Source organism: Trichosurus vulpecula, chromosome 3 (genome assembly GCF_011100635.1).
Source record: "Trichosurus vulpecula isolate mTriVul1 chromosome 3, mTriVul1.pri, whole genome shotgun sequence".
In the NCBI taxonomy this organism is placed as follows: Eukaryota; Metazoa; Chordata; class Mammalia; order Diprotodontia; family Phalangeridae; genus Trichosurus; species Trichosurus vulpecula.
In genome coordinates, this window is record NC_050575.1 from 270,625,389 (window position 1) to 270,641,091 (window position 15,703).

The window sequence follows — 15,703 nt, forward strand, 5'->3', positions numbered from 1 at the left end:
TTATTTTTGTCCTAAATATTGAACAAAAAAAAATTCCAAAACAAAAAAAGAATGAAAATTAATTAAATGACTAGGTTTCTATGCAATTTTCACTCTCTTGCTCTGTGACAGCACCTAAACCCTGATCTAGATACATTTAATATGCTTTTTGAGTTCTTCTGACTCGAAACTTAACAAACACATAATGCTATTATTATGTGGGAAAATACCAATGGTATTTCATTAAACCATAACTGTAAATGAAGTTGAGAGCATTTCACTTCAGTGAGAGAATGGATCTTTACAAATCTCCAAATAAGAGTCAGAGATTAATTATCGTTTTTTTTTTTACAAGGCAGAAAAAGCAGTGGCTTCCCTATGACTATAAACTGAAGGCCAAACTAGAAACGGAGCGTGAGTCATCCCAAACATATTCTCTATGTATGACCTCACATTGTGTTCAAAAGATTAATAACCAACTCAGGATGGAGTTATGTTTTTATATGAAATCAACTGTTTTCAGACTTCAATGACATAGCAAATTGTGGATACCAAGAAATGCCTGTTGTTTAACAGACTGTGAAAAAGAGAAGTAAAGAAGTCTAAAACAATTTTGGAACTACAGGTAAAATATATGTTATTACAAACTTAAAAAAACCCACCCCAAATTGTTTTATTAAGTCTATTCCTGGCTCCTAGAAATGAAAAAGAACTGGTTCAAGATCCTTTCAAGTAAAAGAAGATATCTATCCATAATCAAAGGTTCTTAGTGTAGTAAGGAACCTCTAAGGCAATCTAGTGCAACCCTTAATTAAACAAGAATTCAATCTGCAACATAGCTAATAAAGGGCATCGAGGCTTTTCTTAAAGTGAGGGGAAAGATACCATGTTCTAGGATGCCTTCCATCTCACTTTTAGATAGCCCCAATCATTAGGAAGGTAGTAGCAACCCAAGTAAGTGGATCTAGGTACACTGCTTACAAAGTTTTTAAAAACTTCAGTGGGATCAAAAGACATGAGTGAAAAGCTTATGAACATTTCTTTCAACATTGAATTAAATCTAAGCCCACTCCCAAAGGACTGAGGTTCTTAACAGGTTCCTTTAAAAATCAAGCAAACTCATGAGGCTTACTTAGTCTGGGAAATGCCAATATAAGGAATTTTAGAATGTCAGTATCATTTCAGAATTTACATATTGGGGTAGTTGTACTTCTTTGTAAATACAGAAGTTCTAGATTCAAAAGGCCCTGGAATGGTCACTTAGACTGAAGAAGACTTGGGCCTGAACTAGAAATGAGACTTCCCTGAACTTTCCTCCTCAAAGAACAAAGTGAAGCTGACACAGGGTGCTAAAATGTTGAATATATCTTGTGCCCCAAAGTAACAAGAAACAGCAAGTCATGGAATATTTGGTCATCTTGCCTTACAGTGCTCATGATCAAAATAAGCATGAAAAATATACCTTATGGGGGCAGAGCCAAAATGGCACCGTGAAAGGAGGGAACTATTGGAGCTCTCTCACAAATTCTGTCAGATACATCTAAAAAAGCGAATCTGAGCAGATTTGAGAGAGCTAGAAGCCACTAGTAGACTGAGAAGGTCAGGAGCGCCGGGCACATGGAACTGGCACCAGACTGCGCCAACCAGTAACAGCAGAGGAACCCAGCAAATGATGGTCTGGGAGGGTGCTGGGCAAGCCAAACATGGGAACAGGAACAGGCCCAGGGCAGAAGTACTGGCTATGGTGGTGACTGAGCCCCAGGCTTCTCAGCCCAGGATGGGAGTCTGTCAGAGCTTCTGGAGACACCAGCACAGAGCCTGTGGCTGCCAGAGCAGCTAGCAGACAGGCCTCCAACCCACAGCCTAAAGGTTTGAAACTCACCTTCTTGAACTTCTGGGAGCCATGATGGCCAGGTAAATTGGCTCTCCCTCCTTTCTTCACCCAGAGAATACTCCCTTGGGAGAAACAGAGGAGCCAGAAGTGGGGCTTCAGTAGCCTTTTAGTGAGAGAAGTTGGGGAGAAGGCCCTTCTTGTGGTGGTGGAAGGAGACTACTGAGAAAGAGAAGTGTCCCAGCAGACCCCACCTCAGCAGGACAACAAGAATTACTGAGCTCCAGGGGGGTGGAGCTAGCACACGTCAACACCCCAGAAAATTTGGAACTCAAAAACTTGTGGAACCGAGTGCTATAAACTAAAGATAAAAAAATCTAATTGAAATTTAAAAAAACAAATAAATAAATAAAAGAAAAATGTACCTTATTCAGTAGCCTCTGTCACAAAAGATGAAGATACAGAGAAAATATACAAAGAATTTAACAAATTCCTTCAAGTCAAGTCAAAATATAGCTTAATACCCAATGACTGGAATTCAAAATAAAAGTTTCTTATCTTATTCTTTCTTGACCAGAAGCCAGCAGCCTTCTCACCCTAAAAGGCCACATCTCTGCGACCCCTTCTTTTGACTGGACAACTCCTTCTGGAGCCTCCATTTTAAGGAAAGTATCCAGGTCAGCCAGGCTCACTCCTATATTCTTCCATGGAATATAGACTCTGACTCTCCCTGTTTCTTTCATGGATCCACCATTCCCTTGTTCAAGTATATTCTTCCTCATCTTCTCACCTCTACTTTTCTGCTTTCTTTGTTGGTATTTTCTTCCTCCATTAGAATGTAAGCTCCCTAAGAATAAAGACTTTATCTTTTTTAAAATTTTTTTTGGAGGGGGGAAGGCAGGGCAATTGGGGTTAAGTGACTTGCCCAAGGTCACACAGCTAGCAATTGTGTCAAGTGTTTGAGGCTGGATTTGAACTCAGGTACTCCTGACTCCAGGGCCAGTGCTCTACTTATTGCGCCACCTAGCTGCTCCCAAAGACTTTATCTTGACTTGTGTTTTTATTCCCAGCACTTAGCATGGTAACTGCCACATAGTAAGCCCGTAATAAATGCTTGCTGACTTGACTTGACAAGGGAAGATGATGAAAAATACACTGGAACATATGTTTCAGGATTAAAGAATGTATGAAGCCAGAGGCTCATATAATACTAAGAAATCTCACACTAGTAAATCACAAATACTTTCTTCAAGAAGAAAGCTGAGAGTTTGAATGATTTCTCAGGTACTAATAACATTTTATGACTCTAGAAAGTCTGTGCAAAATAACAATTTCTATCACGTATAACTTAATAAATCAGCAAAGATACATACCTTCCCCTATCACTCAAGCACTTTGCTTTGCACATCTCACAAAACCCAATTATAAACTAGTATCATTACTTCTCCATCTTTCTGTGAATAACAGATTGTTAACCAACTTTCCTCTAATATTTTCCCATTAATATTGTTTTATATACTTCATTACAGATATGAATTCTCATTCCATATGAAAGTCCTTTTCAAGTTTTACTATGTTCACAACACTTTCAAAATTAGTTCCTTCCAAAGTTGAACTCTGAGCAATGTGGGAAAAAAATAAAGATCCCAGGGGTCTATTTGGAACCCAATCGGGTTAAAAAGGAAAGCTCACACACATACACACACCCTTATAATTTATCTTTCTAAATGGTATGTCTTTTATATATTGTTTTGTTTTGTTACTCTTCTGCAGGGCCGAGATATTGTAGAAAGGAAGGAATGAAGACAAATCCTTGATGTTAAGATAAAAGAAATACAGCTTGGTGCATTTCTTCTCTTTCCATCCAACTTGCCAGTCAGTCAATAAGCATTTGTTGAGTACCTACTATGTGCCAGGCACTGTGCTAGGGATACAAAGAAAGCCAAAAGATACTCCCTAACCTTGAGGAGGTCACACAATCTACGGGAGAAATGGCAAGCAAATAACTTTGTACAGACTGTATACAGAATGGGAAATTACTAAGATGGAAAGCATTAGATTTAAGAGGGATTGGGAAAGGCTTACTATAGAAGGAAAATCAATTGCACAATCTCAGAATAAGGAGCCTCAGAGGGTCTTTAGTGAAGTCCAAACCTGAATAAGAATCCACAGGACAACATACAAAATAAAATAAGTCCATATCTCATTTTCACTTGAAGGCACATACTCAAAGATGGTCAGAAAAAAGTCCTATTTATATCAAAATTTTCACAGAAGTCTTCTTTGTGGTAGCAGACAACTAGATACAATGTGGGTATCAAATGATTGGATAATCGATGAAAATTTTGCATTAGTGTTATATTAATGGATTAGAACATACTGTACCTAAAAAAATGATTAATGTGAGAAATTCAGAGAAACACAGAAAGATCTGAATGAAATAATAAAGAGGGACAAAAAGTGCCAAAGAAAATACATACAATATATACACAGCAATTTCAATATACACAATATATTTCAATAACATAAATTAAAAAAAATACTACAAGGCAACTGAATTCTGATTAAATGCAATGAATAATCTTAGTTCCAAAGAAAAGAGCGGGATATATACATCCCTCCTCTCAGTAGAGAAGTGGAAGGCTATAGGTGCTTGTTTAAAGTATAAGTTATATGTTGGGGGAGGAATATAAGGAAATAATTATTTCAATAAGGAAAAAAACTAACTTCTGGTGAGGAACAGACTCCTACTTTGAATACTCTTCAGAGTAGGAAAAGAAGATGGTTGGAGTGCCACCTGAGGCATTCATTTCATCAAGTTGTTAAGAAGTTTTTCCTTATATCGAGGAAACTGACTTTTTTGAAAAATAACACTTAATTCTACTAGTTTTTGCCCCCATGCTCAACCAGCACAAGCCTATTTCCTTCTTCATGAAATAACTCTTCCAATACTTGATAACAGCTATCCTATCACCCTCCTGTTGTTGTTCACTCACTCAGTCATGTTTGACTCTTCATGACCCCATGGACCATAATTTCCGTGGGGTTTTCTTGGCAAAGATACTGGAGTGGCTTGCTATTTCCCTCTCCATGGCATTGAGGAAAACATAAATTAAATGACTTCTCTAGGGTCACATGACTAGTAAGCAACTGAGGCCAAATTTGAACTCAAGTCTTCCTGACTCCAAGCTGCTGCTAGCTCTTTTCTGGTGGCAAAGAATTAGAATGTCCATCAATTGGGAAATGGCTGAACAAGTTGTAATATATGATTGTGATGGAATATTACTGTGCTATAAGAAACGATGAGCAGGATGCTTTCAGAAAAACCCACAAACACTTACTTGAATTAATACAAAGTGAAATGAACAGAACCAGGAGAATATCGTATGCAGCAACAGCAATGATCAACTGTTAATGACTTAGCTGTTCTTAGCAATGCAATGATCCAAGACAACTCTGAAAGACTTGGGATGAAAAATGCTATCTATCCCCAGAGAAAAAATTGATGGAATTGAATACAGATGGAAGCACACTTTTTAAAAAAACTTTATTTTTCTTGGGGTTTGTTTGTGTCTATGTTTCCTTTCACAACATGATTAACATGGAAATGTTTTGCATGACTACCCATGTATAACCTATATCAAATTGTCTGCCTTCTCAATGAGGGGGACAAGGAGGGAAGGAAAGAATTTGGAACTTAAAATTAAAAAAAAACATTGTTAAATACTGTTTTTACATGTAACTAGAGAAAAATAAAATATTAATTTTTTTAAAATGTGCTGCTAGATTCAGGTATTTAGAGCATATCTACCACTTAACCAATCCTGTCTGTGGTCTATGGAGAGTCCTTGGGATATAGTATAGAGAACCAGCTCAAAGAAATAATATCAATAAAAGAGATAATTTTGTAAAATATCAGCATCATTATTGCAACAATATTAACAACATATTTATACAGGGATTTAAGGTTTACAAAATATTTTCATGGGGAAGATGCTGCTTCTGATGGCAAGTCCTAAGTCAGGGGCTCTTAACTTGAGGTCCATGAACTCTACAAAAATATATGTACTTGGATAATTGTATTTCAATATCATATAATTTTATTACATTATTTTATACATTTCCTATGCTGAGAAGAGTACATTTCACCAAACTGCCAAAGAGAACTATGACATAAAAAAAGTTAAGACAATTTCTTCTCATTTTCCCCCCCATTACACCATGCTATCTCTCTAATCCCATAATAGCATTGGCTATTGACACAATTCAAACGAATGTGACACCTGTTCACTAAATGACTATTTCAAGTCATTGTGCTAGGAAGATATTCTGGGAAGTACAAAGAAAAATAATGTATAGTCTCTTCCATCACAGAACTTAGTCTAGTATATATGCACTGGATAAATGCTAAAGAATTTTTAAAAAATTTTATGTATGAATCTATTCATATTTTTTAAATATAAGCAGGTAAATTTAAGGTCCTTATTTGTAATACTTGTTTGTAAGTTATATAAGCAATTACCTGCCCAACTCTCCCAGGATGTTTCAAAGCTAGACCTCCACTAGAGACAGCAGCAGCAACATTTCCTTCTTGGTCAACAACTACTGCACCGACTGTATCCAAAGTTCCTGAGTCATTTTCCTGCGTAATACACAATTATCAAACAAAGTAATAAAATAATTAAACATGATATTAGTTCATAAGACTATACAAATATTTTAAATGTTCACTAAAAAATTAAAGCTAACCCATAACAAGGACATTTAGCAACTTTCTAAAGTTAACATATATTTTAAAGAGGGCATTTAAACATACTTTGAGGGAAACTTGATTACTATCCAATAAATTAGTTATAAATCAGTTACATTTAAATGTTTCATTTTTCTCAGTTGAAAAGAATATTAGCTTTACCATTAGAAAGCAATATGAAAAACAGCTCACAGAGATTACAATAGCATAGTAAAGTGCAAGGAACAGTGACTTTGGAATCACAGGACATAGGTTCACATTCTCTCTTTGCCATTTTACTACCTGTGTAGTCTCAGTTTTCTCATCTGTAAAATGTAATGGTGAAGTTGGACTAGATAACTTCTAAGGTATTTTTCAGTTCTATAGTTCTGACCCAATTATTGTGATCCTATGATCTTAGTTACTGTTGTGGTTAATTAAGATTAAAGATGATTAATATATTGTAACAAACTGCAATAATAATGCAACAAACTGCAAAAAAAAAAACAACAAAACCCTGAATTTTAACTTACCTGAATTTTCCATTTAACTGAGATGAAACTGTATGGTTTAAGGGACATACTAAATAATAACCTATAATACTAAAATTCTGTTTCAGGTATGCAAAATTTTATGTCTCAGTTATATACTAATAGAAATCAAACATTCTATCAATCTTTACACCAGGAGAATAATTTTAGTAAAGACATCCAGTTATAGAATCTTCCTGCCATTTTTTAGGAGATAGTTGGAACTGTTCATTTATCACTAATAAAACAGCCTTCAAATCTTCAGTTAGATAGTGAGGCCATAAGTGAACATCAATACACTTTGAAAAAGCACTACAAAAATAAAAGTTTTAAGTACCTTTAATGGCTTTAGATAAGTAACAATAAGCCTAGAGGGAAAAGTAAAAATCTTTCCCCAAAACTTCAGAGGGAGAAAGGAGAAAATTTTTAAAGTCCATTAAAAGATAAGTATTTCTAAAATAAAAATTTAACTAAACATATAAAGAGTTAGTTTACTTCTTAAAAACAAAGGTACAAAGAGATAGTATAGCTAAAGTAATTAAGTTTCAAGATATAATGATAAAAACATAAATCTGGTGTGGTTCCCCCCCTCCCAAAACAGTTAATATTAACTAAGTAAAACACTGATGGCTGCTAGTTGGTATACTCATAGATAAATATCAATGGTCCTAGGACAAACACAAGAAGAAAATGATCAACAAATTAACAATTAACAAATCCAAGCAAAGGGAACAAGCAATTACTAAACCAGAAGATTACATGAGTCTCTGGGTAACCTTATGAACTGCTAGGCCTTCCTTCACATCATCAAAAGATGATTGCTCCTTCTGACTTTTCTCCCATAAGCTATAGCTATTAAGTACTCAGAATGGACATAGTTTGGATCAGGTCATCCATCTAGTAATTTTTATAATTTGTTTCCGTGCCCAAGTTAAAAATGGTTGGTCTATGAAGTCATATAAATCCAAGCCTAAAATATGACGAGAAACATAATTTTTCAGCCCTGAATGTGTAGTTCCAGACTAAGAGAATAATTTAAATGAAGAAAGCTAGTTGTATAACCTTCATTTCATTTTCTAGCAGGTACTACAGATTTCTCATTTATTATTCATAAAATAAATTTTTACTTTCATTAAGAAATGTTCTCAGGTGGAAACATAAGAAAGCTCCACCAGCAAAGTCAACATTATGGCCCAGAAACTATTTGTGTAAATGAGTAACCTTTCTAGAACTAGGTTTTTTAGATATGCCTTCTTTTGTATTCTAGGAAGTAACATCTGAACCCATTTTAAAGGGTTTGCAATGATGTTCAAGGGGTTCAAATGAAAATGACACTTTAATGACATTTTAAACAATAAATAATTGCAAAATACTATGAGTATTACATTAAATTACCTTGAGGATTTGATACTCCTTTTTGTTGTCATCCATAAAAGGATTTTGAAGAAAAAAACTGTTGGGAACCATCAACTGTCATCTCATTGTCCAGGCCAATATAAATTTGTTCTTTGGCTTTTTCATAGGTACAACCTTCTTTTGAATATAGAATACCCTACTCACTCTTACTGGCTGAGCTTCATTTTTCATTATCTTTATGGTAGAGAACATTAGGGTGTGGCATGCTCTATATACCTAGCCATTTCATCATCATGGAATAACTTTTCTTACAAGTCATAAACCACAATAAAAATTTTACCACTTAAAAAGATCACAGGACAATAAAAGGATCTTACAAACCTAGCTCTCTGTTCCCACCCTCCTCTTCCACATTTTAGAGGAGGAAACTGAGGCACTGAAATATTAAGTGACTGGCCAAGGTCATAAAGGTAGTGCCAGAGGCAGATCCTGAAGCCAGACCCTATGCATGTGGACTGAATGTTCTTTCTGGTTCAACACCACCACAACAAGAACACTCCCTCTTAGGTAAGACTACTTCAGGACTACACACAATTACTGTTTAAAAAAACAAAAGCAGGTAAATATAAATGGATTGTACAATTATGAATTTACTGCAACTCTGGGTTGGGACATAAAACAGACAGAAAAATCATTTTAAGGAGGAATATTGTTCCAAATTAAGCTAAATTATTCAAGTGTCTGAAACACCTGCACAAATCAAGAAAACTTCATAAATATTCAATAAATATTTCATGGATTCATTGCAAAGCAAATCTAAGAATGACAAAATAATATTTAAATAAACATTTTTATGAAGTGCAAAGAAATGGGAGAAATAACAACACTGACATTTTAGTTAAAAGAATTCCAAAAAGCTTGTTTGTATGAGCATGAAACATTAGTAAGTTGAAAATATGCAGTGATTTTTCACTATATAAAGAGTCTATTCAAATTTTATACAATGTAAACAGAAAAGGTTCACATACCACATACAAAAACTAGCCATACACATACTGCATATTGCCTGAGACTGGAAGGTAAATGCATGAACCTCTAGTTATTTTCTATAGTGACTGTGTGCTCAACTTCACATTTACAGGAAATATAAGTTATAAATAAAACCTTTTTTCTTAAAAACACTCTCATGAAAAGAACACCGAAATGGGAACTAAGAAACTCTCAAGTTTTTGTTTTTTTTTCTCTCCAGATCTGTCACTAACTTTCCCTATGACTCTGGCTAAATCTGTTAATCTCTCTCAGCCTGTTTCTTCACCTTCAACTGGAGACTGAAGTTGACCCTACCAACCCTTCTGGGTAGATCAAGTGAAGGTAATGTATGAGAATTAAACACAAAACCAGTGTCTCTACTTCCTTTCCTCTCACTCACTTTCTTAATTCTCTGCAGTCTAGCTTCTGGTTTCATGATTCAACTGAAACAGCTCTTTCCAGAGCTACCAATGACCTCCCAAATGCCAAATCTAATGGCGTTTTCTCAAATCTCATCCTTTTTTGACCACTCTACAACCCCTGACACTATCAATCGCTCTCTTCTCATGGACATTCTCTTCTCTCTAAGTTTTCATGATCCTCCTTTCTCCTGGTTCTCTTCCAATCTATCTGACCACTCCTTCTCAATCTTCTTTGCTAGATTTTCATCTGGGTTGCTTACTATGAGTACAGTCCAAAGCTCTATATATGCCCTCCATTTTTTTCTCTTTCCATACTATATAACTTAGTGATCTCATCAGCTCCAATGGATTCATTTATTTCTCTGAAGAGGATTCCTGCTTTATCTTGAACTGGATGTTCTGTAGACATTTTAAATTCACTGTACAAAACTGGACTAGTTATATTTTCCCCAAAACTTTCCTCTCATCTTAGCTTATCTACTACTGTTCAGGGTACCATACTCCTGAGTCACCTAGGCTTCATCTTCAACTCCTCACTCTCATCCCCCATTTCCAATTAGTTGTCAAGTCCTTTAAATTCTACCTTCGCAACATCTCTTACATCCCTTTCTCTCCTTTGACACTCTCCTTTAGTACCATATCATCTCATGTCTGGACTATTTCAATAGCCTTCTGGTTGGCCTCACTGCTTCAAGTCTCTCTCCATTCCAGGGCAGCTCCGATTCAGCTGTCAAGTTCATCATTTTAAAGTGAAGGACTGAACATGTCACTCTCCCCACTCAATAAACTCCAGTGGCTCCCTAGTATCTCCAGGATCATCTGTTTAGCTTTTGAAGTTCTTCATATTCTAGCCCATCCCATCTTTCTAGTCCTCATACATCTTTGTTCTTTCCACCCATTCTGTAATCCACTGGCACTAACCTCCTTGATGTTCCTCAAACAACACACTCCATATCCTGATTCTGCACATTTTCATTGGCTGTGCTTTATGCCTGGAATTCTCTCCCTGTTTATTTCCACCCCGGCTTCCTTGACTTCCTTCATATCCCAGGTAAAATCCCATTGTCTTCAAGAAGCCTTCCCAAATCCCCCTTAATGCTAGTGCCTTCTGTCTTAGATTATCATCAGTTTATAATGTCTATATTTGGTTTGTACATAATTGTTTGCATATTGTCTTCCCCATTACGCCAAGAGTTGAGAGCAGGGACTTTTTTTTTCTTTTCGTTGTATCCAAAGCACTCAGGAGAATGCCTTTGTAGAATTGACTTGTACGCCTCCCCTCCCCCCCACCCTACACACCTGATTAACTTGACCTCTCTTGACTGTATCCTAGCAGTTTGCCTAATGTAACTATTTCCTTACTAGCAATGTAACTCCTTAGCTTCACAGCTCCCACAATAGAATAGAGATTAACTAAATTTCAAGGTGATATAATATAAACAATGTAATCCAAGGTATTTCAATGGAAAAGTAAATGTTATAATAAATTTTAGATGATATTATATATAACTAAAGATAACTTGAAACAAATAAGATGGTACAAACAACAAATGATAAAGCTCATCATGTTTAGGGCTTCACAATTATTTGCATAGGCTACCACTAGGGAATAATGGACACAAGCACTGTTAAGTCACCTTTAAGGTTCCAACATATAACTTTTAGGAATCAGGTATCCTAAGCATTTATCTATATAGGAGATCCAACCTTAGTTCCCAATCCCACAAATTGACTCTGTAAAATTCAGCAATAATTAAATTCAACAAGTATTATGTAAGACACACAAGGGAGAGTACCAAGTATTAAAGGAATTGCAAAAATGAATAAGATATGATTTCCACCAAGAGTTTATAGTGTCTATGTCGCCTTCCATTTCTAGAGTATCATAAATTCTTTGAATAAGGGAAATAAGACATGTTTATAGATATAATACAAAGGTTGTTACTGAAATAATGAAAATAGCTAGAATCTTAATAGATATATTGAAGAATAAGTCTGAAATTAGAAGTTATAATGTCATAAGACCTCAAAGTACATTATAAAGCAGGATTCATCAATTATTTGGTGAAGGTTAATAGTAACAATAAATAGTTTTTATATAACACTTTAAGGTTTGCAAAGTGCATGTAGGTTATCTCTTTTGTCCTTACAGCAACCCTCTGAGATAGGTAGTTTTCTAATTTTACTTTTGAGGAAACTGATACACAGTAAATTGCCTAGTGTCTTCCTTAGTCTAGGCCCAGTGTTCTATCACTTATGCTACTGGAACATATTAGATAAGAATCAGAAACAAATTTTTAAAAGTACCACATTGTTTGATAAATCCATGACTATACCAAGAAAACTGGCAAAGATGATAAATAAAAGAAATATTAAATGTTTAAGAGGTTAGGGGAAGATCAATATACTCATACAACATTGGTGGAGCTGAGGATTCGTTCAAACATTTTGAAAAATAATTTGGAACTATACTAGGAAAGTTACTAAAGTGGTTCATATCCTCTGACCCAGCAAATGGACAAAGAAGTCAAAGACAGACAAAGAGATATAATACATATTTGTTGTTTTTCAGTCATTCAGATACGTAAAACTCTTTGTGATCCTGTGGACCAAAGTATACTAATGTTGTCTATGGTGTTTTCTAAGCAAGATACTGGATTGGTTTGCCATTTCCTTCTCTAGTAGGTTAAAGCAAATAGAGGTTAAGTCACTTGATCGGGGTCATACATACAGTGTCTGAAGCACATTTGAACTTAGATCTTCCTTACTGCAATTCAGCTCTTTATCTAGCCACCTAGCTGCTTCCATATATACCAAAACATTTGTAGGAACACTCTTTGTAACTGGAAAAAACTGGAAACAAAGTGACTGTCCATTGATTGGGCTAAACAAATTATAGCATAAGAAAGTAGTGGAATAGTATTGTACCAAAAGAAACAACACGTATGAAAAATTCAGAGAAAGCTGAAGAGAGCTACATGGATATACATCAAGAATAGCTGAACCAAAAGAACAATGTGCACAGTAATCAAAATAATGTATGAAAAGCAAAGTTAAAAGATGTTGTACCTAATATTTCAGCGACCAATCTTGACTCTCCAAAGGTCTGATGTTGAAACAGACACTTCTCTATGTAGAGAAATGATTGTCTAGTCATAGAAAAGAGGCATGTGTTGTTAAGCATTATCAATGTCCGTTTGTTTTGTTTAAAAGTACTTTGTTACAAGGGACGATTTGATTGGGGTAGTATTGGGAAATTTTACACACGCACACACACACACACACACACACACACACATTTAATAAATTCTAGAAATTTGCTAGGAACCAACATTAAGCTCACCCTCTCCACTTTTTAAAAAATTGGAATAAAATATGCCTTCCAATCCTATTAGTTCTCTAATGCTCTAAAATCTTTCAAAAATCACTGACAATAGGAGAGCAATCACATTTACCAGTTCTTTCAGTCCTCAAATACTTCACCTAGACCTGTTGACTTGAATTCATTGAGAGAAGCCTAGAACTTTTACACACACATACACACACATACACACACACACACACACACACACACAATCACTTAGCTATCTTGGGTATCAACTCCACATTAGCCCTTTTTTCTTCTTTTCATTCAAATTGAAACATCATTCACCTTGACAGAGAAAAGCAGCAAAATAAGAGATGAATAATTCTCTTCACCAGTTATAACAATCCCTTACATGACCATATCACCCCCTATTCAATGAACTACAGTGGCTCCCTGTACCTCTAGGATCAAATATAAAAACCTGTTTAGCTTCAAAGGCCTTTCATAACCTGCCCCTTCCTACCTTTCCACTCTTTTCACACCTTACTCCCCTCAGGATACTCTGCAATCCAGTGACATTAGCCTCCTTGTGTTATTCTCACAAGATATTCTATCTTCTGACTGTGCATTTTCAGTGACTGTACCTCATACCTGGAATGCTCTTCCTTCTCATCTCCATCTCCTGGCTTCCTTCATGGCTTAGCTAAATTTTTATCTTCTCAAAAAAGTGTTCTAGATCTCCTTCAATAATTATTCCTTCCATATGAGATTATCTCCATTTTACTTGTATATATCTTTATTTCTACGTAGTTGTTTGTGTGTTCTCTCCCTCAATAGACTGTGAGCTCCTTGAGCAAAGAGGCTAGTTTTTTTGTCTTTCATTGTATTTCCAGCAATTAGCAAACTGCCTGGCACATACTAGGTACTTAATAAATGCTTGCTAATTTGGCTTGAGTAGATGTTTGTCTAAACTGAATTTATGCCAATTGATTTTCCAGTTTTCTCAGAAGTTCTTGTCAAAACCTAAAACTTTCCTTCAATAAATTATAGTCATGGATTTATCAAACAATGTGGTACTTTTAAAAATTTGTTTCTGATTCTTATCCAATATGTTCCAGTAGCATCAGTGATAGAACACTGGGCCTAGACTAAGGAAGACACTAGGCAATTTACTGTGTATCAGTTTCCTCAAAAGTAAAATTAGAAAACTACCTTTCTCAGAGGGTTGCTGTAAGGACAAAAGAGATAACCTACATGCACTTTGCAAACCTTAAAGTGTTATATAAAAACTATTTATTGTTACTATTAACCTTCACCAAATAATTGATGAATTCTGCTTTATAATGTACTTTGAGGTCTTGTGCCATTATAACTTCTAATTTCAGACTTATTCTTCAATATGTCTCTTAAGATTCTAGCTGTTTTCTAATTCCAAATAAATTTGGTTATTATTTTATCTAGATCTATAAAGTATACCTTTAGCAATTTGATTGGTAGAACATTATATGTCTTTTTAAAAATCAATCTAAGGTGATTTTAAAATTTCTAAGTTGGTTAGCAAATTTCCTTTGTATCCATAGATATATATATATATATATATATATATATATATATATATACATATATATAGATAGATAGATAGATACAAAGGAACAAAGGATACACACATATATATCACAATTTCCTTCTTAAAAGAATAATTTTTTTACGCATAGTGAGATTTCACTATTGAAAACACCCCATCACTCCTGAAATTACTAACGAATCCAGTCTCTCATACTTATTGTGTGACCCTAGGCAGGTCACTCAACCTCTTTCAGCTTCAATTTCCCCATCTGTAAGTTTGGGACAATAATAATAGCACCTACCTCCTAGGGTTGTTGTGAGAAAGAAAAATAAATATATATATATATAAAATACAAATATCAATCATACATATTTCTTGCAAATCTTAAAGCACTATATATTAGCTATTAATGTTATTATATCATTTTAGGCTATGAAATTCTACCTTTCTTTTCTTTGAATACTTTGAAATACTTTCTTTTAAAATCCAGGGCACCTCGCAGTCATTCCCAGCTCTCCTTTCATTTTATTTCTTTTTTTTTCCCTTTCATTTTATTTCAAATCACTTGGTAAATTCCACCCTTATGTTTGTCATCATTTACACCCAAATAAACAGCTCCTCCTTGTCAGTGAGAATCTAATGCAGAATAAGAGTTTCCCTTGTAGGGTTCTTCTACTTTGTGAAGGATAAATTCATCACTGGCAAGTTGAGAAATTATTTACTGTTTGGGCAGAAAGAGAGCCACAGTGGATGTCTAAATAATTGAAATCCCTAATTTTTATTTTTTTTTCTGTTGGCAATGATAGCCTTGTGATTAATTTCCCAAACTCTAGACCCTCCCCCCATTTTATCTTTCTCTCTAAGTGGTCTGTATTATATTATAAGAGTAATATTGCTTCTTTTTCTTCCTCTAATCTTAATGTAAATAATCTCTATGTCACATTTCTCTCCTC

General features: G+C 35.0%; 1 protein-coding gene across 2 annotated transcripts in view; it reads right to left on the reverse strand.

Annotated features, from left to right (window-relative positions):
* The window catches only part of TASP1 (taspase 1), a 286,585-nt gene that overhangs the window by 155,350 nt on the left and 115,532 nt on the right, over positions 1-15,703 (reverse strand). For both annotated transcript variants that reach the window (XM_036748085.1, XM_036748086.1), the window contains exon 8: positions 6,333-6,452. In XM_036748085.1, coding sequence (XP_036603980.1) covers positions 6,333-6,452 — 120 coding nt within the window. The remainder of the gene's footprint in view (positions 1-6,332; positions 6,453-15,703) is intronic.